Consider the following 27,304-nt stretch of genomic DNA (forward strand, 5'->3'; position numbering starts at 1 on the left):
AAGGTTTTGGCTTCTATGATCATGAATCTACCTTTGAGAAGCTGGGTCTCTTGGGAGCTGATGGGATTCACCTGCCCAAGCATGGCAAGAGAGTCTTTGCCAACAAGTTTGCCAGACTTATATGGGGAGCTTTAAGCTAGAATTAGTGGGGGAAGGCGATGGAGATTTGAGCAACAGAGAAGAGCCAGGGTCTGCTGATGCATGAGGAACCAACAGGGAAACACCTGTGAAATGCCTCAAAGGAATCTGGGCATGTTCCTCTCAAGAGGTGATAAGGTTGATAGCCCAGCTGAAGTGCCTCTATATACCAATGCATGCAGCACAGGTAACGAGCAGGAGGAGCTGGAAGTCATTGTGCAACTAGAAAGCTCTGATCTAATCACTGTCACTGAAACATGATGGGACAAATCGCACAACTGGAGCACTGCAGGGGCGGGGCAGGGGTTGCTCTCTAGGTAAAAGAATGAATTGACTGCACAAAGCTGTCTTTGAAAAGCAGTGATGAACAGGTTGAGAGCTTGAGAGCTTATGGGTAAAAATTAGGGGCCAAGTCAACAAAGGAAACCTCACTGTTGGTGTTTACTACAAGCCACCTGACCCAGGGGAGCCTGCTGACAAAGTGTTCTTACTTCAACTACAGGAAGCATCATGCTCAGAGGCTCTGATCCTGATGGGGAAATTCAATCACCTTGACACCTGCTGGAAAAGCAGCACAGCAAGCTGTAAGCAGTCAAGGAGATTTCTGGAGTGCGTTGAGATAATTTCTTAATCCAGGAGACAGACAGCCCGACCAGAGGAGAAGCGTTACTGGACCTGTTGCTCACCAACACAGAAGAACTAAATTAGAGATGTCAAGATTGGTGGCAGCCTGGGCTGCAGTGATCATGCCCTGGTGGAATTCACCATCTTAAGGGATATGGGCCAGGTGAAGAGTAGAGTCAGGATGCTGAATTTTAGGAGAGTGAACTTTCAGTTGCTTAAGGAATTAGTGTATGGGACCCCCTGGGAAACTGCCCTCAGGGACAAAGGAGCTGAACAGAGCTTGCAGCTCTTTAAGAACATTTTTCTTAGAGTGCAAGAGCTCTCAATTCCCATGTGTAAAAAAACAAGCAAGGAAGGCAGGATAATGGCATGGGTCAGTAAGGACCTCCCAGTCAAACTAAAATATAAGAAGGAAAGACACAGGCAGTGGAACCACGGACATGTATCCTGGAAAGAATATAGGGACACTGCCTGGATGTGTAGGGATGGGATCAGGAAAACTAAGGCACAGCTGGAGTTGAATTTGGCAAGGCATGCAAAGAATAATAAGGGCTTCGACAGGTATGTTGGCCAGAAAAGAGAGATTAAAGAAAATGTACACCCCACCCCCACTAAATAAGACAGGAGAGCTGGTGACAGCTGACATGGAGAAAGCTGAGATACTCAACAATTTTTTTTTCCTCAGTTTTCAATGGTATTCTCTCTTCCCACCTCTCTCAAGCCCCTGAACCTCAAGGCAGGGACTGGGGGAACAAAGTTCCTCCCATCATAGGAGAATCATAGAATATCTCAAGTTGGAAGGGACCCAATAAGGATCATCAAGTCCAACTCCCTGCTCCTTGCAGGACTACCTAACACTAAACCATATAAATAAGAGTGACATCCAGACACCCCTTGAACTCTGACAAGCTTGGTGCCGTGACCCCTTCCCTGGGGAGCCTGTTCCAGTGACCGACCACCCTCTCAGTGAAGAGCCTTTTTCTAATGTCCAACCTGAACTTCCCCTGGTGCACCTTCATTCCATTTCCTTGCGTCCTGTCACTGGTCACTGGAGAGAGGAGATCTGCACCTCCCCTTCTGCTGCCTCCCTTGAGGAAGTTGTAGACTGTGATGAGTTCTCAGTCTCCCTCAGCCTTCTCTTCTCCAAGCTGAACAAACCAAGTGACCTCAGCTGCTCCTCATAAGTCTTGTCCTCAAGACCCTTCACTATCTTGGTTGCCCTCCTCTGGACACACTCTAATAGTTTGATGTCCTTCTTATATTGAGGTGCCCAAAACTGCCCACAGTACTTGACTTGGGGCTTCAGCAGTGCCAGGTTCGAGACCTCCTGAGGAACCTGAACATACACAAGTCCACGGGACCTTACGAGATACATCCCAGGGTCCTGAGGGAATTGGGTGATGTAGTTGCCAAGTCACTCTCCATCATATTTGAAAAGTCCTGGCAGTCAGACAAAGTCTCCAGTGACTGGAAAAAGGGAAACATCATGCCCATTTTTCAAAAGGGTAAAAAAGGAGGACCGTGGGAACTACCAACCAGTCAGCCTCACCGCAGTGCCCAGTAAAATCACTGAGCAGATTCTCCCGGAAGACATGTTGAAATATTTCGAAGACAGGGAGGTGAATAGAGATAGCCAATATGGCTTCACCAAGTGCAAAGCGTGCCTGATTAATCTAGTGGCTTTTTTCAATGGAGTGACCGCATCACTGGACAAGGGAAGAGCAACAGATGTCATCTACCTAGACCTCTGTAAGGCCTTCAATACAGTCCTCCACAACATTCTTGCCGCTAAGTTGGAGAGATATGAGTTTAATGGATGGACTATTCAATGGATAAGGAACTGGCTGGATGGCCGTGTCTGAAGACTTACAGTCAACAGCTCTATGTCCAAGTGGAAATCAGTAACAGGTGGTGTCCCTCAAGGGTCCTTACTGGGACCAATACTACTTAATATCTTCATCAATGACATAGACAGTGGGATTGAGTGCACCCTCAGCAAGTTTGAGAATGACACCAAGCTGAGCTGTGTCTAGCAGTTGATATGTTGAGGGAAGGGATGCCATCTAGCAGGACCTTGGCAGGCCTAAGGAGTGGGCCCACGTGAACCTCGTGAAGTTCAGCAAAGCCAAGTGCAAGGTCCTGCACCTGGGTTGGGACAATCCCTAATATCAATACAGACTGGGGGATGAATGGATCGAGAGCAGCCCTGCAGAAAAGGACTTGGGGAGACTGGTGGATGAAAAATGAGATATGAGCCAGTAATGTGCACTTGCAGCCCAGAAAGCCGTATCGTATCCTGGGCTGCATAAAAAGAAGTGTGGCCAGCAGGTTGAGAGAGGTGATTCTCCCCCACTACTCTACTCTACTCTACCCCACCTGGAGTCCTGCGTCCAGCTCTGGGGTGCCCAGTACAAGACAGACATGGACCTGTTCAAGTGCGTCCAGAGGCCACAAAAATGATGAGGAGGCTGGAACACCTTTCCTATGAAGAAAGGCTGAGACAGTTGGCGTGGTTTGGCCTGGAGAAGGCTCTGGGGAGATCTTATTGTGGCCTTTCAATATATAAAGCGGATCATAAGAAAGACGGAGAGAGACACTTTACTAGGGCCAGTAGAGACAGGACAAGGGGCAGTGGTTTTAAACTCAAAGAGGGTTGGTTTAGACTGGACATAAGGAAGAAATTTTTTATGATGAGAGTGGTGAGGCACTGGAACAGGTTGTCCAGAGAAGTTGTGGATGCCCCATCCCTGGAAGCGTTCAATGTCAGGTTGCATGGAGTTTTGAGCAACCTGATCTAGTGAAAGATGTCCCTGCCCATGACAAGGGTGGTTGGACTACATGATCTTCAAGGGTCCCTTCCAACCCAAACCATTCCATGATTCTATGATTTTTAGGACCAGTTATGTAAACAGTTATGTAAATGGTCAGCACTAACCATTTGTCTTCCCTCCCTCCAACAGAAAAGAAAAAGATCTTTCATCAAGTTAACCAGATTTACTGACACAACTAAAAACAGGTGAGCACAAGAAGTCACAGCTAGTATCAGAAGGATGTCCACTTCAAACCCACAGCTTGATCTTACTTGTGTTACCTTCCCTTCAACTCTTCTGCTGTTGTGAGTGGAATTCTCCTCTAAATCCATGCTAGAAAAAGTAACAGCTAGAACACCAGCCATCCTAGTATTTTTTCCATTTGCTCGCTCAGAATCGAGAAAAAATTTGTAATTTTTCCTTTCAAGTTTCAAGCATTACCTGTACCAGGAATGATCTGTGTCGGCATAAGATTCTCTGGTTCATGAGACTGACCCTTTGCACACTTCAGCCATGAGAAGACTTCCTCATCACCAATCTCCTCTGTCTCTGGAATAAAGACACAAAAAAAAGTGTATTTTTTCGTACAAAAGGTCACTAAAACTTTACAATGCAGAATGTTTCTGCATCAATATTGTTTCTTTAGACTCTTTACAGTGCAGATTAACCTGGTGATCTCAGAAACAAACTATAAATATAGACCATTAGAACAGGACCTACAGCAACTTCTTGCCTCTTCAAATTATAAAACTACCAGAGTCATTTTCACTTCATCTCTAGTAGCTTGTTATTTTCAATCACCTAAAAATCTTGTCTTCCAGGCTCAATTTTTGAATGTCATACTCTTGTTCTCATTATGCTTTCCTAAGTTATAGAGTAATTCTATCTCCTCTTGTCATCATCTCCCAAGCTTTTTCAACAAAAAGTATCTGCAAATTAGTTTCAGGAAGAGGAAACTAAGCTCTCCTGTTAGTATATCTACTTACAAAGCTAACAAAGTAGGAAATTAATAGTTTGAAAAGTAGTCTGACAAATTTCTAATTCTTCAGATTTAAAACCAAGTTGGGCCTACAAATATGCAGCTGCACAAGCTGCATGCCATTCTCTTCCTTTGCATCACTTGCTTTGTTTTGTTTTCTTTTTCTATTTTTCTATTTCTCCTTCGCCTATTAAACATTTTTTATCTTGACGCACAAGTTTTCTTGCTTTTACTCTTCCCCTCCTCTTTCCCCTGTCCCAGTGCTGTGGGGGAGCGAGCAAATAGCTGCATGGTGCTTAGCTGCCTATTGGGGTTAACCCACAACAATGATACAAAAATAGGTGACACTTTATCTATTTAAAAAAAATCATTGCTTTTGCTAATTCATTCAGTGTTCTCCGGCACCTTTATCATAATGAATAGACAGCTGTACTCACACTTATTAATATCCAGTATTTTGTACATCTGCTCCATACAATAATGTAACTGTCACTAACAGCCTTACATTTACTAAGGTTGTCCATTGCCAGCACCCACGCTACCCAAAGTGGTCTCAATACAGTAAAGTACACAAAAAAGCAACCAGGTATTCACTTTTGTAAACACAGCGTGCCTCTATTTGTTAGAAATTGAACTTACTGAACTTTTTCCTGAATTACAAACCCTAGTGCGTCAAGGAATCAAAAAAAAAAGAAGAAAACTTTCCAATCTAACTCCTTGTTACAGAAAGGAGTTCTCTGCAATGTCTGCTTACTAGTTCATCTTGTGATTGTTCCGAACTGTTAAGACATTACTTAATTTTTCTTTTATACTCTCTGAAGGAAAGATGGAACTATACGGTAGCCTGTCACAGTACACAGCTTATGCCTGCTGATATTATAATTAATACAAAAAATCTAACCAAATAGATAAAACACAGGTATCTAAGGAAACAAAGAATGGAACAGCAGCATATAAGACAGTAGTGCCAAAATTCCAAACCTCCAGCCTCCCAAGCTGATACTCACTAACTCTCCCACAAAACCTTCAGCAACTTCCCAGAAACTATCCCTACTGAAAGCCAGCCAGTTCAAAGATTACAGTGGGAGAAAAAAAATCCAGTACTCACCGCTACGTGGACGATTCTTCCTCAGCCGGTAACAGTCCAGACAGACCCCAAAACCACACTTGCGACAAACCCAATGAATATTGAAGAGTGTTGTCTCACATACATCACACATTTCCCTCACGCCACGTACTGCTCGCTTCCATGCCACTTTCTCTATAAAGAGAAGTAACATTAGGAATTATTACTTTGACATTTTACTTTGGCATTTCTCCCACCTAATTTGAGAATATCACAGTAACATTGATAAAAGAAACATGACTTGAGGGCAAAGTATAGAAACACATACTTTTTACATCCAGAGACACATTCTTTGAGTTGCTAGTCTTGTGACACTATTAAAATCCCCATTTCTAAGAGCGGGTAAGGTCAAGTCCCAAAATACACACACTACAAGGAAATGGAGCACTACAGAGTTCTGTAGTAACTGAATTTCAAGGAACTTACAGCAAAATTATAAAATTTCTGCTAGTTTTATGAACAAATAACGTGAACTTATAAAACTATAAAGAATGCATATTTAGTTTTACTAATTGGATGCCTGTGAACTCTTTGGATTCTAAACCAACACATTTGCTGAGGAAGGGGAAGTCCTCTCCAAATGGCTGCCATTGAACATTCGAGAAGCTAAAGAGAAAAATCAGATAGTCAGAGCTACCCATGTGATAGTCTGAACTGGGTATCTTTAGAAAATTTTTTCTAAACCCATTGCCCTTGTAGCGGCAACGCTGTCAATTAGTTGCTCAGCTGAGTCCTTGCAGGCTGAACGCAGGTGCTGCTCCCTCCCTAGAAAACCCTGAGCTTTTACTTGATGTCCCTGGAGCATACCAGGATAGGAATATGTAAGAAAAGCTACTCATTAAAACATAGCTGGTCAGTGTGATAAGTGTTCTGGACTTATTTTTATTTTCTTAGGAGTATGGGTCAGCTGATTTCTGCACTTATTTATTGAAAAATAATTTAATGATGTCTGGGAAAGTTACTGTTAGCTTCCTTCGTAGTAATGTTGCACTGATCCAAAATAAAAATCCCAAATGCTGGTCCCACAATTACACACATCCCAAAGAAGTAAATACAGCCTTCTCTTTGGAAGAAAAGGAGAAGCATTTTAACAAGAAATTATATTATACTTTCAACTCTATTCCACTGCATTGTACACACATTACACAGAGAAGATGGACAAAAAACACGTCAAAAGCCCAGCTTACGATGTGGCTCCACCATCATCATTGCCTCCTTCTCTGACATAACAAGCTGGCAGAACTGGTCCCCAACATTGGCCAGGATATATTTGGAAGTTTCCAGATCGATCCCCTCTGCAGGGGAGGAGGAAGGAATCCATAGGCTCATGGCATCAGGGTCACTCTGTTGTGGGTTCAAGAAACCCTCTACTCGTAGAATACCTTTCCGGGTAAATATCAGCCTGAAGAAAACAGGATGGAGTAATTGAGAACCTGGTCAACCACCTTTAATTAACTTTATAATGCCATCTATGCCAGAACATAAACCAGAAAGGGAAAAAAAGGCTTGAGCTGGAGTTCTATGCTCTACAGCCAGTACAATTATTATGCACATCCAAATAACACAAAGAATAAGGTACAGAAAGGCAACGGCCACAAAATCCACTAGAACGAATCCCCAGGTCCCAGTAAGCGTTGGTGGGAAATTCCACAAACAGGAAATTGTTACAGCTTGGTAAGTCAATTTCTCTATACTATTAATAGAAAGAGATGACAAAATTCAATTTATTTGGGCTGCTGCTTGTAAAATTGTGCATGGTTCTCATTCTCTATTTTAACTCAGGAGAAAGTTACCTCCCAACTTTTGGGAAACCAGTATTTCAGTTCTGGCTAGGGCTGCTGGCAGTTGGCAACTGGTCTAATAGTTCAAATTACAAGACATACAAAAATCCTTATCGTACCTACTGTTCTTGCCACTGCTCTCCATAGAAACGAGTCACAACTGTTTTATCAGTAGCTGTTGACCCTCTTAGTCTTTGTGTGGTAAAAGGCATAACAACACAAGTTACAGAACCCTGAACGTCTCCTGCCAATATTAAAGGTAACTTCCTTTTCAAGCAAGAACAATCTTGTCTTTAATGTCAATGCTAGATTAATTTTTAACAAGTTCAGGAAGAGAAGCAGCTATAATCCTTACTGGATGGGTGGCACATACTAAAAATTTACTTCATCCTTTATATGCCAGAAAGTGAACAAACATCTTTTTGGAAAAAAGATGCATAGCACTTGCTAGAATAGGCAGTTAAGGAAGATGAAGAGAAGCATGACAGGTCAAAGAACTGTAGGACATGTACACAACACAGAGAGAAACACAGGTAGTGTTCTATTCCTAAAAATCAGTTCTGTACTCAGCAAAACCTAGTCAAACATTAGCCTCACGCTGGCAATGTTTAGTTACTTGTTGATCGAATTAAAATTTTACCTCTGTTCTGAACTCCTTATGAAAGAGGGAGAGATCAGTTATTACATACAAAGTGCTACCCAACAGTAAAATTCTACCCAATAAAGCAAATTCAATCTCATGAGGCTGGATCTGGAGGCTCACTTAGTATCATGTAGCTGTGTCTTCCAACAGCAGCTCTTCCCACCCCAGTGAGGGAATTCCAGCCAGGTGATGCGGAGAAATGCGACACTCATTATTGTACCCAAGCACATTAAATAAGTAAAATGTAATTACTTTGTGCTTGGACATGGTCCAAGCTCTGCACACAGACTACATATGAAGGAAGGAAGAATTTGAGCACCTCCGGAAATGGAAGAAGCGACATGCCACAGTTGAGTCATCCTGCTCTTGCTCCTTAAATTTGCGGTACCGCTCCAGACGGCACTCCCGGCACTTGTGCAGATGTGGAGCTACATTGATGCAAGAGCCATCCTGGAGAAAAGGCTCACCTGACTGCTTCAGCTTCCTCACCTTACTCATATCTTTCAGCACAGACTGGCCAACTGGGTGAAGCAAAGTAGAAGTAAAAATCAATCCATTAGTTAACTGCAACAGCAAAAGGATACTGGCCCCAATAAACATATTTTCTGAGATCTGGATGCTCATACCCATGCAAAACCAGTAAGACTGTTCAGGTCTGCAGCATACCACACTTTTGCCCTGACAAATATATGCTTAAACACTTCTCAAAGTGAACATGTTAACTCATACACAAGAAGCATTAAGCTTTAGCCTTGTAAATATCCTGTGTGCTGCCTACTGACCATAAATGAGGTTTACACCTGTGGTTAGTTCACACAGTTCATCACGCAGGAGATATCCCAGTATCCCACCTCCTTGTGCTTCCAAGATACCCTGCATTCAAGTCATCACCTTTTAGGGGAGCTGTGCGAGGCCGGCCCTTTGGGGCTTGCTTCCCTTTTCCTTTCCCCAGCAGCAATTCAGCATTGCGCTCTGCATTGGGGCCCAGCTTTGCCATCAAGTGGTCTGGGATTCCCTTCATACAAGCCTTGGCCTGCAACTGGTCTTCAGAGTCACTCAAATCTGACAGGTCACTATTGGTACTGGAGTCCGAGTCCTGTTTGGATGTCAAGCTCCGCTCATCTAGAGAGAACCTTTTCACAGCTTCAAAAGGGGCTTTGTTCTCCTGTGGAAACTCTGCCTGTGAAGAGAAAAAGCCAGGTGGATGTCTGCCAAACACATTAGAAAAAGTTTTCAGAAGAGGATTGTCCTGCTGCCCAGGCCCAACAGCTGGTTTTTCTTCTGTTGGGCTGGAGGAAAGTGTGGGCATCTCAATAGGCTGTGTCAGGTTGCTGGTTGGTGAGCTGGAACGGCCATTCCCTACAGTGGAAGGGCTCTGAACACCAGCAGCAACTGTTGAACCAGGAGTACTGGAGATCATCTTTGAGGAGTCAGTTGTTATAAACAAGGTTTTCTTCTTGGCTAGAGAAGAGTCTGTAGAGGTGAGTGATTCCGGCCAGCCAGAAGTGGCCTTATGACCCGCAGGTGTAGAGGGAGTAGAAACCCCTGTCTGAGATGAAGATGCAAAGCCACTGAAAGGACTAAGTTCTGCTTTCTCAGCAAATGCCAGGAAAGGGTTTGAGGGTTCCTCTCTTGATAGCTTTGGGGGCTGTAAAAATAGGTTTTCATGACTATCTGGGGGGCGAGTATTCAACAGACTTCGTGAAAAGGCTGGAGTAAGGGTAGGCATAGATTCCACAGGCAGCTTCCGCTCCACAGAACTGCCAGACTGGGCTCCTGGTTTAGTGTCCGCTGAAAGAATTTTACCTTTACAGATCCCAGCACCCACACTCTCTGTACACTGCTTGAACGAGTCCCGACTAGAGGCATCTTCAGTCAAGCTCTCTGAAATGACCGTGAAGTAGTTACTGGAAGGTAGATTTTGGGACATGCATTGAAAAAACAAGTTCTTGGACAGATCAGAATCTTTCTGAGCCTCTTGTCCACTACTACAGCCAAAAGGAAATCCAGAAGGCTTGCTTTCTGGAGTCACCACTCCATTTGATTGGCTCCTTCCACCCCCAAATACCAAGGACTGGGAAGCACTTGGGAGAGAGACTCCAAATCCAGTAGAAGCCAAAAGTGAATTTCGGGAATTCTGAAACAAAATTAAAAAGCATTAGCCTATTAAAGGGTCCTTGGTTGATTCAGCAATACTTTGGTTCATCTAATTGTACAATTAGTATTCTACTTATCCACCTGTAATAGAAACTTCCAGCAGATTTATTTACAATGAAGAAACTTCTTTAAAGATGGTGCTACACTAATTTTTCCTACCTAAAAGCTATTGCAACTATGAGCTAACAGTGTCTGTTACATACTAAAGACACATGGAGAAAATGACCCTTAATGTCTTATCACACTTCAGAACCAAAGTGAGACACAAGACAAGGTGAACTAATTCACAGAAAAGCTAGTTATTTAAACTGCTAATTGTTTTAATTCAAAACAGCATGAAGGGAACCTTAATTGAAGCTGCTTTTCAACAACCTCTCTCACCCTCTCTCACCCTCCCCCAAGATCATCCTGATAAGCTTCTCCTACTTAACCAGCACCCCCGAAATAATTCACTTAGTTTGCAAAGTTAATTAAACAAAGAAAGCCCTCTAGCAGTTAGTGAACAAACTGTTCCTGGTCACAGCAAGCCACATCTGCTGAGAGGTAGATAGATGCCTATGAAGTGGTGCCTTCCAGGGGATTACTCAACAGAGGTTAAGTACAAAGGGCTTAATTTTTCTGATCTTCAAATACTGTAAGTTTCCTGACTTGCAAATTTCTACGAGACTCGTAACTGTGATATGGAATATTCACTTGCTTTCTTCTCAGTTTATACTTATTCAGATTTTTCAATTCTCACAGTCCTGCTGTAACTGATTATATTCTGCAACTAACTCATCAGTTCTATTCCTTTTCTTTGAGTTTCCACCTAGAAATCTTCTCATGAGGAATACTCATGATTAATACACTTTTATTCCAAGGCCATGTTAAATACAACCCCAGCCTCTGCGCAACACATCTTACTGGTCATTAGTGTCACTCCACACCTGCAAACTAATGTTTAGCTTGTTTTTCATTATCAACCTCCAGTTGTAATAACTTTAATAACATATTAATGTCCCTCATGACAGTTCTTCCAGATATTAGAATTTCAGATATTTCTTTTCAGTAATTTTCACAAATTGAGTTCTACCAGTTTTAAAAAGCATATGAATATGAATGCAAACCAAGCTTATTAAGTAATCTCAAGGACAAATCACACTATGATACAGTGGACAGTCTGAAGCAATCAGAACTATCAGAACAATGTGAACTATCTACAACACTCTTACTAATTTATGTCAGGTTCCCTCTCTCAAGGAAAATACAGTTTGAAATGGACTAGTTGCCTACCTGCAAATTCTGAAGCCAGATTATTAATAATGATTTAAAACAAGTGATTTGGGGTTGGGGAGAGGAAGGGAAGGAGAGGTGGTGCCAAAGTTCTTCCTTAATACCACTGATGATAGATACAATTTTGACCATTCACCTACACAATTTGTAGTTGCTCCCAACTCTGAATTTTTTTCTTCTTCTTCTTTTTTTTTTTTGTTTGTTTTTGGGTGGGGATGGGGTGGAAGAGAGAGCAGGTTATATTGTTATATAACAATTTAATTATGTAACATCCTGTCTTCTACAATTCTGTTTCTCCTTTACACCTTACCATCTAGGAATCTTTATCCCAAGGTAAACACGACACCTCTCCCTCTGTTCCATTAGCTAATACAAAAGACAGGGATGAAAGTAACCCATTTAACCTCCTGGCAATTCACCTTGGACTCTCCGATGTATCTCCCATTTTCTTCAATTTTTATACAGTAGACTACAAGTTTCTTAATTTTTGCTCTACTTACTGAGGTGGGGTTTTGTTTTTGTTTTGTTTTTATAAACCTTCATCTGATTGTTTAAAAAGTCTTCTATTTTGTTTTTAACAGGGTTTCCCTTCTACTTTTCCACTTTTCCCCTTGAAAACAAAGACACAACTAAAAAGTCTTCAAGCTGCTTCCGGACTGAGCTCGTTATTAAAATTTATTCTAAAGGTACCCATCTCAAATGTTTTAATTTTTACTTTGTTTTCAGCCCTAGATAGCATATGATGCGACTGTCTCATTTTTCTACTACGGCGATATCATAGCTGTAACAGACAAGTTGGGCATCTATAAAAGAGCCTCTAAATGTAGCCTCATTCTTTTTCTGGTGTTGAGGCTTTTTTTTTTTCTTTTTTTTAAGTAACTTAAATGTTCAACTCAATGCACATTCTCATGCATATTTGTTTATATAAAGGCAAGAGATATTAAGTAGGTTATCTTCCATATGACACAACAAAATTGATTATATTAAGTGCAGTGCTTAAAGTGACTTTAAGGCTGCATTTCTCAGATTAAAGCTGAATAAAGATGAGAGTACTAAGAAGTTGTCTCCTACAACTCCTCTACCAAATATCTTCATTTTCTTTTGAGTTCTTTCTTAGATCAGATAATAGAAAGGTTTCTTTTGGGAGGGGAGGGGAAAAAGTCATTTTCTCAATTCCATGGACATACTTTGTAACAGGAATATGTTGCAGAACATCTGTTGCAAATATGTATGTCTTTCTTGAATATGCTGGATCGTGAGCTACTCACCTCTCCCTGGGCTTGCGATCGGCCTGTTTTCAGTTTCTCCTGTCCAGTAACAGCTGGCAAACTGGTATCAGAGATTCTCACAGTTGTTGGCGTCAAAGCAGTTGTAGTAACTGCAGTTGCAGAAGTCACCGTGCCTTGGCCAACCTGTTCCAGTGATTTTCCTGCCTCTTTACATCCAGATCCAACTAGTAACGCTTGTCCAGCCACAGAGGGAAATGGAGTGAAGGGCAATGGTGTGTCACCACCAACTGGCTCATCTTGGACTACTAGTGTTCGGCCATTCTCTTTGGTGTAAGTGGCAAAGCGAATATTGCGATTAATCTGAGGAACGAATGAAGGCAACTGTTTGGCCCTTGGATCCAGTCCTGTTTCGCTATTGGAGCCCCCTTTCCAAGGACCTCTGCTTGCCTCACCTCCATCACTACCATTGCTATCCACCTCACCCCTCTCCTTTAGCTTCTTTGTTGCAGGATCACACCCAGAATCTGAAGCACTCTTCCTTCTCCGTCCATCCTTTCCCTCCAAACTTTCTTTCTTCTTTTTCCCTTTAGATGATTTAGCTGCTTTTAGGCCCCCTCCCTATAATAGACAAAACCATGCAATCACTAAACAGAACAATCAGGAATACCTGTTCAAAGAATATTTTTCTGTTAGAACAAAGAATATATTACACTGCTTTTAAGCTTAGGGACATTTCTTTTAATCACAAATTGAGACATCTAAGGAAAGATACTATGTGAACACAGAACACAAGCATAAGTGCAGTCTTGTCTTTTTGGTACTAGGACAGGATCTTCACAATAAGATTTTTAGCTGAGTTACTTTGCTGTAGCAGGTACCACATCATGGCGGATTTTGGGAAACATGCAACACCGCCATACTCAACATAGTTCTTGCTAATGTATGAAAACTATTTGCACACTAATTTTTGGTACAAGTCTAATCCCCACAGTTCTTTTGAAGAGCACACTTTCTGTCCGCTACCCAAAGTCTACAATATTTAATAACAGGAGATAACTTGCCCTTTAGCCTAGGGTAAAAACACAGGTTCAAATGTTATCATGGAACCTCTCAACTGAAGCAACGAAATGCCACAAGCATGCAAGCCTGCTTCAGAGAAGCCAGATGGTAGTTTCTAGAAATGCCTAAAAAGGCCTGTGAAGAAGCACAGAGTGATCCCATTCGAAAAAGGCAGTGAGCACAGAGATATTCTTTAAAGAGTAGTGCACAGAGCACTACCCTTTAAAATGGAGCACAACCACCATGTTTATTGAACCCCCCAAGATCCATGCTGAACTTAGTAAAACAGGCCTGAACAAAAAGAAAACAGATTGTTTAAAGAAAGCTATAACCATCTCTCAAAGTGGTAAAGAAAATTTTCCTCTTCCAATTACATTATCAAAAGCCCACAGTGAACATAGCATCAGTTTTCAGTTGTTTCTATGTTTTCTATCTAAATCTTTATGGAATTTCACACTGTATATACAAGACCTGAACTGCTGTAGTACCTCGCTTGGAGAAGTGTTATCCATCACCACATGAATCAGTCGAGGATCCACGGACTTTATTTCACCACTCTAATTTTTATGCAGATCGATATTGAGGAGGCAGGAGGAAGAAAAGAGGAGGTTAGTTTTTAATTCAGAGTATATAGTATCAACATAAGAGACCTTAAACACAGGGTTACTCTGCAGCCCCTCTCCCATTTGCCTTTTCTTTCTGTCCCACTTCCTTAGGAATACCACAGCCTTCCAGTTTACCTTCTATCCTTTTGCTCCTTCTCTATTTCAAAAACTTTCAGATTTGATTCCTACCACTGTTTCCTTGTATATTTGTTCTACTGAGCACCTCTAAAGGCATTCATTGCATTAAACACAGCTCTTCTTAAATTTCATTTAGTATTGTTCTAGCCTTCTGCACCTTCACTCTGCTAGATGTAGAAAAGACTACTGGAAGGAAGCACATCAATTTATGCTAACTATCATCATCAGCATCTCCCCAAAAGGAGCAATCAATACCCAATCTCTGTAACTGTGCCTGGAGGTTACCTTTTTATTTCACAGTAGATACGCAGTAATTTGGGTGCTTCCTGGCATGTACCTGCTGAAAGCATATACTCCACAATTTCAATGCCTCTCCAAAGTACTATACTTACTTACCATACATAGTATACTTTTTTCCTGTGCACCAGCAATAGATCTAGTGGTCAGAGCGCAGGATTACTGCATGTGTACACAGGATTTACTGGGCATGTTCAGTGCACTCATTCTGCACACAGAAAAGGCTACAGGGGCAGGGGGCACGGGACATGACCCAAAAAACCAAGAAGAGTGCTGCTGCTACAGTAATTTACACACAGCACCACAGACCTGTTCCTAGTTGCTCCTGAAAAAGGAAGCCATTAGAAGCAGGCTGCTGCTAAGACTGAACTGCCTGTCAGACCACACAGAAGCATATAATACAAAGCAGATAACTCTAGCAAGTGCACAGATTTTCTGTGCTGTTTACAACACTTACTGAGTTTACTGATAGGAACAGGGCAAAAGTAAACAGCCTAAGCTAAAATACCTCAACCAATTTTGTTGAGACTAAGACTTCATCTTCTATGCTACACTTGTTTCAAACCACTTGTACAGCCTGTCAGACAGAAGCTGAGAGAAGGCATAGGAAGACCACAGCATAACAGACCCAGAAGGTAGCTTTCTGTACATCAGCACGCTTTCCCACCTAGAAAGCCACTTCCAACATTTTTTCATATAGCACTCATTTCCAAAGAAGTTCGTATAGCTTCTTTCATAGAAGTGGGCTGTGTATCATCATTTATTATAGAAAGTCATCATAACAGAAAAAAAAAAAATTCTGCGAATCACAATGTGAATAATCACTCATCTTTTAAAGCAAAAAACAAAGAACCAGAAGTACAAGTTTTGTGAAGCTGTCATTCTCCATGAGATATTGAGGACTGGTATTTTACGAACACCAAAGCAGTTCTTCATATTTTTACCTCAGTCAAAGACACCTCCATAAGACGAGTTATTGGGTCTTGATGGCTCACAACACCACAGAGCCAGCTATTTTCATCCTCTGGTTGATAAACCTTAACTCTTTGGCCTTGGACACTGTAAGGACCTGAAAAAGAAGGACTTTGAGTATATTTTCCAGACAAGCTTTGTGCCATACTAGTTAAGAGTCGTACAATAAAAAAAAGAGTTCTGTGCACATAATTAGGGCTTGAAGTGTCATCTTTCAGATGGAAAGAAATTAAAACGCTAGGGCTTCTGCTGCAAATCCTGCATAAGCCAAGCGTTCTATTGTAAAAAGTCAATAAGCCCTCATTGCTGTAACTCAAAACTATTGTAAAGACAAAATTAATAGTTTCCAAGTTTAAAAAAAAAAGCAAAAGATCAAAATAAACTCACTCCTTTGACAAAATCAAGCTAGATGAGGGCTTCTTGCTAACTAAACTCTTTTGCTTTCTGACCTACAGGTTAGTAATTATGAAGCATCAATTCAGTGGACAGTCATAGCATTTTGACTCAGTCCAGATGCATCAAATCCCAGTATAAACTGCATGCAGTTCAAAACAGAAACATATATTTGCTAACTGTGGAAAATTTAATATAATTGCACAAATATCCAACATCTCTAAACCAACCAGTCTTAGTTCTTTGACAAGGGTAAGGGATCATCTAAAAGGTTTCCTCTGACCCTGCCCTCACTCTCCACATCAGCATGCAGAGCTTTCCTCCTACCCTAAGTCCAGACAAAAAAACCTTAGTTAATATTAAATCATCAAACTCCACATGATCCAACATCCTGTATCTGAAACAATCAGAACATGGGCAATTCTGAAGCTACTTGCTCATGTAAGAAGTATTGTCCTCATAGCATTTTTATCAATAAACATTTTATTTAACCAAAAGGCACCAAATCCCCATTAGGAATTACATCGTCCTTCAAATGTAATACAGTGGCCTACATCTAGGGTGGCCACCTGGCCCATGAACCCAAACTCTGGATAGAAAATTGTTTTAGCACTTGAACTAGAAATCCCCAATCTGACAACAAAAGCTGCAGTCAGGCTTAACCCTAATACACAATCCAGACAACAGTTAAGGCATTAACTCTATGCTGAGCAGTCACAGCCACACCACATTTTCAATTTAAACAATTCATGTATTAATTATCACAATGCCAAAATTTGAATTTGGCACAACAAAAGAAGTTTTTTAAATATCAACAACTACAGAGTAATTTCACTTCTAAATTTCCAGAATTATAGAACAGAACCATAGAACAGAACCAAAAAATTCAAAACTAAAACTTAAAATAAGTGAAGTTGTAAATACATGGACGTTATCAAAAAAATGTTATCCTACTTTAACTACATCTTCAGTGATCATTCCCAGTAGGGTATTTCTGGTTGTACCTCAGCAACTGCTTACCTGTATCTGTGACAAAATAATGCTTCTTTGTAAAGAACTTGCAAAACAATACAGAAAATTGACCTTCCAAATCAAACAGTAACAGACACTATTACTATTCTCCTTCACAAATCCCAGCATAGTTTAACTGTTCCACAACAAAGTAGCTCTGAGATAGAAAAACACAGTCTCACCTCTACTAAATATCTCCTGAAGCTTCTGATCACTGATCAATGCATTAACAGATTCTCTTAGTGAAGGCTGTTCCTGCAGAATCTGATTTTGACTCTCGGTTCCCATCTGCCAACAACAAACAGTTTTAACATAAAAGTATAGTCTTTAAGGTAATAGAATCATTAGTTTTTAAGGGACAGCTCTTCTTGGACTGCTCTCAGAGACTGACAAATCAAAAAAGAAGTAAAATAAAGAAACACACTGCTCAACATGCAGGAGGAAAAAAAGGACTAGCTATGCAAAAGCTGTGCAAAACTTCCATTGCAATTATCAGCTACACGATGCTTGACAGCTAGCTCTCCAACTGGCCAATATAGAGAGGAACTAGGACTTTTCGAATGCAGATGAAGGTTAGTGTAAGCACCTGGAAAAGCAGGGAAACAAACGCAAATAGATGACAGGGCAGTGAAAGGAGGAAGACAAGAATATGGAAGTGGGACAGTAAAAAAAAAAAAAAAAATTAATCTGACAATCACAGCACAAAGTTAAGTTTGCACTTTAACTGAACACAGTTCAAATACCTGAAACAAACGTAATCCGCTGGCATCAGACAGGAAACGTAAATGTCTGTCCAGAAGAAACTCCACTGGGACCACAGAGCCTAGACCCAGCTTATCTACTAGAGGAGTGAAGGTCTGTGACGAACAACAAAAAACAAAGGTTATAAAAATGACTGAGCACACATACATGCCAACAATAGTTGTCTTCACATACTATTTAAGTATCACAAAGAATAAAAAGTTTCATTTCTCAACTTGCACCAACCAGTGCCTGAGTTTTAATGCAAATTATTATTCATTATATCTAAGCCAATAATTCTTGCAAGTGAGGCATATTACAAGAAAGAACTACAGAAAATTGGCTCCACTTCTTCATTAGAACTTAAAGCAGAACTGAAAACACCTTTTGTGGTATTTGTTTTTTCATAGGTAAGCACCATCTAATGTTCAGGTTAAAAAAAAACCTTCAGTTAATGGTTCAAACTATGCTACATATTTCAGGTATAGCCTCTTGAAAGCAGCATTTTTATTCCCATACAGAAGTCAGATGTAAGTAATTTATAGGCATATTAATAAAGGGGAGCTTTTTTTGCTAGTTTTTGTGCAAAACTGAAGTTTATACCAGGTGTACTATTGATATTCAAGCTGCAGGACAATTCACTAAAAATACTAGCAGAATCAGAATGATAACCTTATAACGTAACTTGCTGATGGAAGAGGAAGTTGCCAACCACTGAAGTCTTTGAAACGTGTTATCTGTCTCACACTTACATGATTTTAACACACAAGTATTCATGACATATTTCCCTCAACAGCTCTCATCAAGTTTGTTCACACTGCATTCTCCTGTACACAACAGTATGAATATAAAATTTATTTTCTCAGTTTATGTAAAACTATCTCCTAAAAGTGAACAGGACTACAAGAAAGAGACAATGAAGGATGAATACACATTCATAAGTGATATATCTCAAAAAAAAAAAAAAAAAAACCACACCAAAAACCACCACCTCCCCTACACCTCCCCAGAAAACACCATACACTTTGTAACGTTAAGTAGTTGGCTTCCCAGAATTGCCCACATCGCACATATGTACTCTGGCGCTTTGGCTAACTCCAGTCGGCATTCCCATTCAGTTACTTGGGCAGGCCTTTAGTACCTACATGGCTGTCCAGAGTACAGGGGATGGAAACACTTCTTCAACCAGTCTACAGATACAGCTTGAGCTATAGTGGAAATACTCTGGGATCTTAGTGGACCCATATTTGCTTCTAACAGTCTTCTAACAAGTTCTGACACAACTCAATACACAACCAGTGTGCGGACAATGGGAACACCCCCAAATCACTCAGATATCAAGATACTTGGGAATCATCTGAAATAAATTGATCCTGTATAAACACAGTTTCCCAGATGAAATTAAACTGGTGTTGACTCTTGGAGACAAGTTGGAAATACACTGAAAGGAAAATTCCGCCTATGGAAAAACTACTACATACAGAATCTCCGCTTGTAAAGGCCTCGTTTTCTTCTGCCTTAAGACAACTGCAATAAAGAAACCCTCAGAGAAAGATGCAGTGCTGAACTTGTTACTTTGAGGCCAAGTGTCAATTTAAAACACTAAATTCAAATTCTACCAAGGCACGAGGTCCTTGACTGGAGAAAACATTTCAATGTGCCCATGCACAAAATGTAGCATTAAAAAGCAGAGAGTAGGATCCCAAGCAGTCCAAGCACTGCAGGAAGAGAAAAGAAGCAAAAGCAGGGCAAAATAATAAAAATTAGACAGCATGAAAACGAGGGTAGGATTCTCAGATATCATGATCTTTCCTCTTCAGAAGCAACTAAGAGAAGAAAGAAGGATGTGAGGAATGCCCTTCACTATATACTACTCATCAGGATGTTTGTAAAATAGGTGTACTTAGATATGCTAGCTAAAACATATTGGCTTTGGTCTCAAGTGTCATGACATGTAACTGCCATGTAAACAGCGATATGGATAACCACTTCAAGAAACAGGAGAAAATTTTGCATGTCATGTTAGTTAATGCTGACAACAACACTGAAATCAAATTTTTAGTTTAGATTAGGAGTAGTCAATTTATGGCTTATAGGTCAGGCACAGCCCAGTCTATTCTCTTCCCCAAAGTGCCTTCAGGAATACCCATTAAAATGACGCAGCAACCTTTACCGCACAGAGCTCTAGAGAGTCCATAGTAAGACCAAAAGACTTATTCTCACAATTCAGAAAAGCCTAACACACTCAAAGTTCTAAAATAGGGAAAAATAATCTTTTCAGATATGCACCACATTTCTTCAGAGACCCACTGGTAAACAATATCTCATTTCGGTGAGGTAACAGCTTTCAATTTCTGGGGCAGGAACTGGAAGCATACTGCCTCTCAGATGCCTTTCCAAAAGCACTATAACTCCCAGTTAACTGCTCTCCTATTTACCACTTAAAAAAAATCCATCCCCAAGCAATTTTTGGTACCTGCATAACGATGCCCTGTACGATATCCAAGCCTTGTGTTTCACAGTAGAGTTGATGCAAATCTCTGAGAATATGAAAGCTTTATATGAAGAGATATATGAGAGAGATACTCACCAGTGCAGGCCACTGTGCCAGTGAGACTCGAGTCCCCTGAAGCATAACTGGATCATTTCGAGGTGCCCAAACCAATGATCCTTCCAGCAACAACACTATAACTTCTTCAGCATGGACTTTCACCCAGGCATGTTGCTTCCAGTTACAGCCATCGAATTCCACAAAGATCTGATAAAAAAAAAAAATGTAGAAGGCATTTCAGCTCTTTTCAGACACCAAATAGAAAAAAACAGATTCCTGCAATCCCTATGGATAAGGAGACAAAAGCTTTAGGCAGAAAAATCAGGATAAGTATTGTAATGATAACAGCTATCTACATAGCTATCAAACATTACAAAAGAAACGGGAATCGAATTCACAGCAATTACTAACCTATGAAAAATGATTTATCCCCAAACACACACCACTGGCTCCAATTGCTGCATTTCTCCATAAATAATTAAAGATGTGAAAATTGTTCATCCCAAAATACAACTGGTAACCCAATGCAAGCCTCCTTCACATCGGGATTTTTTAGAGAATTTAGACACTCTTTCTTGGCACTTCAACAGACAGCCTATATCAGTATGGTTAACTGACATTCACAGAATTAAATCCTTCAGCCAGGGAAGTTTGCGTTTGTGAAATCCACTCTAAATCAGTTTTGTGTTGCCTTGTACATTATTAAACTCCCTGAACCAAATGCAAGTATTTTGGATGGCATGAGATTATCCAGAAATATCTACTCACTAGATTTTTCATTACCTTATTTACAAGTGTGACAATATAAACCACACTACAATTCTAAATCACTATTCTGAGACATCATCCTCTTTTTTTCTATCACAAAGGACAAACGTTAAAGCCATATGAAATCACACGGCAAGAATGCTAAGAACAGGAACACGGGTTAAAAGTCTCATTCCACGTCCTAACAACTAGGGCTATTAAATGTTAAAACACGGTCGCATTCCAATCTTTCATCTACAGAACTTACATACTACACACATATAATCAAATGTGTCAGATGAATGGCAAGAAATTCCTAACCAGCTAGGAAACACCTTAAGCTGGACAGTCAAAACAGAGTTTTGTAATAATTACAAGATCACTGGGGGTAACGGGGCACTAACCGGAGACAGAGAGCTCTCTGCTTTACCAGTAATCCTTATTAAAAGAGGAGACCAGTCATATACTCTTCTTCCCCACTCGTCCCCCCACAACTCAAAAGCTCAAACTCCAAGGGGAGAGGGAGAGAATATGAAGCAACTCTCCTAATCAATTCTTGAACTCCATTACTACTTAAGCTGCCCTGCAGAGAAAGCAGACTGAACCTTTCAAGATATCCTTCCTTCAATTCAACAAATTTCAGCAATATAGTGGAAATTGGACTGAACACCTTTTCGGTTTCAGTGGGCCTGTACCTTTCTTATTATATTTGTGCTACTTTGGCAGCAGAATGTGACATAAAGAGAGGTCTATCATGTAAGAATAACAAAATGGAATTATTTGTTTATATGTAAAGTATTAGTGAGGTAATCATCTTGTTATGATTCTCTTACCATAAAGGTTATATGAAAAAAGGTTGTCAAAAAGAACTATTAGAATAATGCTGATTTTGGAATACAAGACTTTGTGCAAGATATTTAAGAATTTGATGAAAAGGAGAACAGATTTTGTAGGTAACTACACAGATAGGACCTCTCACTAGCACGTCCCCTTAAACTGGTTGGCAAGTATCACAAATTCAGACAAGCAATATAGTCCAGCTTACCACTCTGTCCCAAATAAATGAGGATACCTATTAGGTTTATTTTTAATTTATTACTTCACACAAGACTTAAACAAGTCAATTATACCTTGTGACACACATGAAGTAAGACTACAAGAAAATTTCTTCCAGTCTTAACCTATAAGACACCTCACATTTCTGTGAATCATTATAAATTGATGAAGTGGAACACCTGTACTTTTAGCTGCAAATTTAACACATTGCTCCCTGGGTATAAAAAAAAAAAGAAAAGAAAAGAAAAATAGCCTGTGATGAACTTCAAGGTGGGTGTTCCACATTTAAGAGGCTCACTTAATATTCTGACAAATACTGTGTACCCATCATATACAAAGCAGTAGCAATGCCATCTGTAACATCCTAGCAGATATAACAGCAGGACACCTCTGAATCACCTACCAAAGTTCTTGGGAGTCTGGGGAGGTCCCCACTTACTGGAAGCTAGCCAACGTTATTCAAATTTACAAGAAGGCATGAGGGAAGACCCAGGGAACGACAGACCTGTTAGTCTAACCTCAGTACCTAGAAAAGTTATGAAAATCACACAGGGTGCTATTGAAAGACATTTAAAGGACAATGCAATCATCAGGCACAGTCAACATGGGTTCACAAAGGGAAAGTCCTGTGTAACTAATGTAATCTCCTACAACAAGATCACCCACCTAGTGGACGAAGGGAAGGCGGTGAATGTAGTTTTTCTGGATTTTAGTACGGCTTTAGATACTGTCCCTCACAGTATCCTTCTGGACAAGTCATCCAGCTGCAAGATCACAGTTGACGCTGCGCTGGGTGAAGAACTGGCTGGACAGCAGGGCTCAAAGGGTTGCAGTGAATGGGGCAACATCTGGCTGGCAACCAGTCACCAGTGGCGTTCCCTGGAGCTCAATCCTGGGACCGGTGCTGTTCAATATTTTTATCAATAATCTGGATGCAGGACTTGAATGCACCATTAGCAAGTTTGCTGATGATACCAAACTGGCAGGTGCTGCTAACTCTCTCAGGGGCCAAGAGGCCTTGCAGAGGGATCTAGACAGACTGGAGCACTGGGCAATCACCAGTGGCATGAAATGTAACAAGAACAAATGCCGGATTCTGCCCCTGGGAAGGAGTAATGCGTGACACAAGTATAAACTGGGAGAGGAGCGGCTGGAGAGCAGCCATGCAGAACAGGATCTGGGGGTGCTGGTGGGCAGCAGGCTCAACAGGAGCCAGCAGTGCGCCCTGGCAGCCAGGAGGGCAAACGGCCCTGGGGCACATCAAACGCAGCACGACCAGCCGGGCAAGAGAGGGGACTGTCCCGCTGCATTCAGCGTTGGTGCGGCCTCACCTCGAGTACTGTGTGGGCACCACCATTTCAGAAGGACATGAAGGTCCTCAAATGCGTCCAGAGGAGGACAACAAAGCTGGTGAAGGGCTGGAAGGCACGTCCTATGAGGAGCGGCTGAGGACTCTGGGTTGTCTGGTTTGGAGAAAAGGAGGCTGAGGGGTGTCCTCATCGTGCTCTGCAGCTTCCTGAGGAGGGGACGTGGGGAGGGAGGTGCTGAGCTCTTCTCCCTGGGATCCAGGGACAGGACGCGTGGGAATAGCTCAAAGCTGTGCCAGGGGAGGTTCAGACTGGACATGAGGAAACATTTCTTTAGCGAGAGGGTGGTCAGCTTCCTGGAGAGGATGTCGATGCCCCATGCCTGTCAGTGTTTCAGAGGCATTTCAACAGTATCCTTAACAATTTGCTTTAACTTTTGGTCTGCCCTGAAGTGGTCAGGCACTTGGACTAGATGATCGTTGTACGTCCCTTCCAACTGAACTATTCTATTCCACCACTTAACTCAGAAAACAGACCTTATAGTTTTCCTTTCTAAAACTCCAGACCCACGAACTGGGTCAAAAAGAGAGAAAAGACTTACAACATTATTACATTAAGATCATCTCTCCCCCTGCAAAACAGAGAAGTCATGGCAAGTTTGTTTTACACACTTTATGTTCATTATTCAGTTTTATTCCATTTTTTTAATAATCGACATAAGCAACGAAGTCCTGCCAAACTTCAACTTACAACCATTAAAAAAAGTGTTACTAATTCTAAGTCAATACCCAACAGAGTATTTTCCTACACACAGATATGCAGGGCAGCTAGTCCAGATCCATGCAACACCACACATGATATTGTCAGTATTCACAGTAGTTTCCAATAGATCACACAGCAACAAAAAGGATGAAAGCCTCAATGTAACAGCTATGTTCTCAGTTTCCGTTTCCAGAATTTGCAATAGAAATCACTTTGTGTACTGGGTGTGCAAGAAGCAGAAGCTGACTTGCACAGCACACCGAGTGTTTGTGCTGTGCACTTTGTATTACCACAGAAAATAACTACAGCATATTCATGAACTTATGCCCAATATGCTTAGATTCTATAAGAAAAAAAAAAAGGGAATCCTGCAAGAGATGCCTAAAGCAAGGAAAGTAAAGACAGACGAGACAGACTTGAGAGTGAATAAACATATTTCCTTTTGATATTTAAAGTGGTAAACAAATATTCTACCTCTGTTGAAAAATCCAGAAGCCTTAAGCAAAGCGGCTGCATTATAACTGAGAATTTCCTGGGTTCTTTTCTCATCTTAATTTGAAAATTGTGTAGTTCTGAGTCAAGAGGGAAATGTCTGTAGGCTAAAGCCCTGGCTTTTCAGAATAAATTACCTCTCAAATGTATCAATGGCCCTACAATTCATCGGGTCACATCTACCGACAATATCTTCTGCTGACCCTCCTAACTCTGCTCACAATCAGTTTAGACAAGCCATCGATAATAACAGCAACGGTGCTTTTTTTAATACCAATGCTTTTGAACAGTGGTATTGACAACAGCAACTAGATATTCAATTAGCGCAGGTATGTCTGTATCACATAAAAAAAAATGGTGCTGCTTAGACAAAAACGCACCTGCAGGATTTCCCAACTTCTCCTATGGGAAAAAACGCCTTCCCTAAGCAATATCTAATTGCAAACAATAAAGATTTTTATGTTTTGGTGGTTTGAGTTTTTTTTAATCTACAAAACCAGTTTTTTTTCCAAATATAAAAAACAGAGGGTGCATACACACCTGCAATTCTCCCCCCCGCCTTTTTTTTTTGCCTGCCCCAATAAAAAGTGACACTAGAAAGCAGAGCTGTTGCTCTGCTTTATTTGATATACAAAGACAGCCTGAGGCTTTTTTCCCAGAAGACATATTCTTGTCTACCTACTACCCTAACATTCAAGCCTCAATACGCTATAGAGAACCATAATCTGGTTCAAATGGAATTTCCCCTAAAGTTTTCCAACATAAGTTCCACTATAAAAGCAGCAACAGTAGGAAGACCATAGTGTAGATAAGACAGATATATTGGTCTTTTTCATCATGTGACACACAGGCTCTAAACATGATTTATAATAGAAAAAATACTGCAGCTTATTGCATTAGAATTTGCACAAAGGTCTAATGTAGATGCCATCTGTGAAAAACATAAAATCTTTACATTTTAGGGTTTTATATATTATAAAAAGCAGAAGATGGCAAAAAATCCAAGTTCAAAAATATCCCTTAAAATGGTCTTAAATTTTACCTAGTTTTGAAAGGAAGGATGGTCCATCAGTTGCTAGAGAGTAGCCAGAGACCCAGGTTCAATTCCCTGCTTCATCAGAGGCTTCCTGCATGACCTTGGTCAAGCCATTTAGTCTCACTGGCTGAGTTTCCCCATCTGTAAATTGGAATAATAGTACTTATGCCCAGAAAGAAGGCACTGGTAGGAATCTGTTGCAGACTACCAAGTAAAACTGGGTAACAAATTGGTCCATGACCTCTTACTCATGATGTAGAAAGAACTACATAGGAGAGGAAAGAAGGGAAGATAGATACTGAGATTTCAACTTGGGAGACACATCTGAGATCTCATGCAGCTAGTACCACCATTAAATGAGATTAAAAAAATTAAACTATGGTAGTTTCCTAATAGTGTCCTAATGCAATCAAAGTATTATTTTGGAATCCATTATGTGAGACAAAGATGATGTACACACTGATGCTTAGAAAATTTTTAGCTTCCAATCAAGTAATCTTCATTACTTGATTCAAACTATTTCTTACAAGCAAAGGCAAAAAAATCCACTTTGAAATATATATACACACACTAGGTTTTTACTGCAGCTGATTTCCAAAGCCAGAAAAATTAGGAAAAAAAAAACTAAGGAGAAAAATCCTCCTCCGAAATAATTTGTATCGAGCCAGACAAAAAGTAGATTTAATCATTTAACCAAGAAACCACAGTTATTAGACAGAACAATTATGCTTAGAGGCTGATACTGATTAAGACACTATATATTTAATGAAGACACTAAATATTACTAAAATTAGAAAATATACATAGTTTTTATATTTCCTTGGCACTTTCCTATGCTTATAACGCATGATGATAATCATGATAACAATCAAAAACACTTCTGAGAGGATCTAGGGCAGAAATAGATTAAAACAGCAGGAGCTAGAGAAATCGTAACTCTGCTAAAGCCATTACCTTATGGTGTAGTGAGCTGCTAATAAATGGCCACAAATATTTATAAGAAGTGTTTCTGTTTTGCGATTGAAAATGAGCATTGGTATCACGTGAATCAACATCTAACGTGCACAGTACTTAACAATTTCTAATAAAGACGAACATGTTTATGAATCAATGGGTTCCAGGTAACAGTAACTTTTTTTTTGCAAGAGCTAACAAAATACCTGTCTTCATGTACTTTAGACTTTTTAAAAAACTTTTCTTTCAACAATTTCAACAGTTAAGGAGCCAGTTACAAAAAGGACAAGGACAAATCTGATTACTAGCCTCAGTGCAGTTCTGGCCAAAATAGAGAAGACAGCATGAAAATGAAAACAAAACTATAAAAATGACAGGTCTATCTCAAATCTGATTTGATAAAATTATTATTTTGTTGAATAAT

The 27,304-nt window shown here is 40.5% G+C and overlaps 1 protein-coding gene across 7 annotated transcripts in view; it reads right to left on the reverse strand.

The window, feature by feature from the left end:
• The window catches only part of KDM3B (lysine demethylase 3B), a 68,699-nt gene that overhangs the window by 26,215 nt on the left and 15,180 nt on the right, over positions 1–27,304 (reverse strand). For 5 of the 7 annotated variants that reach the window (XR_012675949.1, XR_012675947.1, XR_012675948.1 and 2 more), the window contains exons 2-12: positions 20,566–20,733; positions 17,978–18,091; positions 17,417–17,522; positions 15,803–15,927; positions 14,307–14,375; positions 12,799–13,377; positions 8,993–10,238; positions 8,421–8,622; positions 6,865–7,079; positions 5,660–5,812; positions 4,014–4,121 (exon numbers count right to left, since the gene is read on the reverse strand). Coding sequence is in view for 4 of the 7 variants with exons in the window: in XM_075164414.1 (XP_075020515.1) it covers positions 4,014–4,121; positions 5,660–5,812; positions 6,865–7,079; positions 8,421–8,622; positions 8,993–10,238; positions 12,799–13,377; positions 14,307–14,375; positions 15,803–15,927; positions 17,417–17,522; positions 17,978–18,091; positions 20,566–20,733 (3,085 nt within the window). In the remaining 3 variants the exon portion in view is untranslated. Of the gene's footprint in view, positions 1–4,013; positions 4,122–5,659; positions 5,813–6,864; positions 7,080–8,420; positions 8,623–8,992; positions 10,239–12,798; positions 13,378–14,306; positions 14,376–15,802; positions 15,928–17,416; positions 17,523–17,977; positions 18,092–20,565; positions 20,734–22,995; positions 25,228–25,932; positions 26,068–27,304 lie in introns of those variants that run through there. The other 2 variants (XM_075164415.1, XM_075164416.1) reach the window with 2 other exon arrangements.

The sequence above is a fragment of the Calonectris borealis genome, chromosome 15, assembly GCF_964195595.1.
Source record: "Calonectris borealis chromosome 15, bCalBor7.hap1.2, whole genome shotgun sequence".
NCBI lineage: Eukaryota > Metazoa > Chordata > Aves > Procellariiformes > Procellariidae > Calonectris > Calonectris borealis.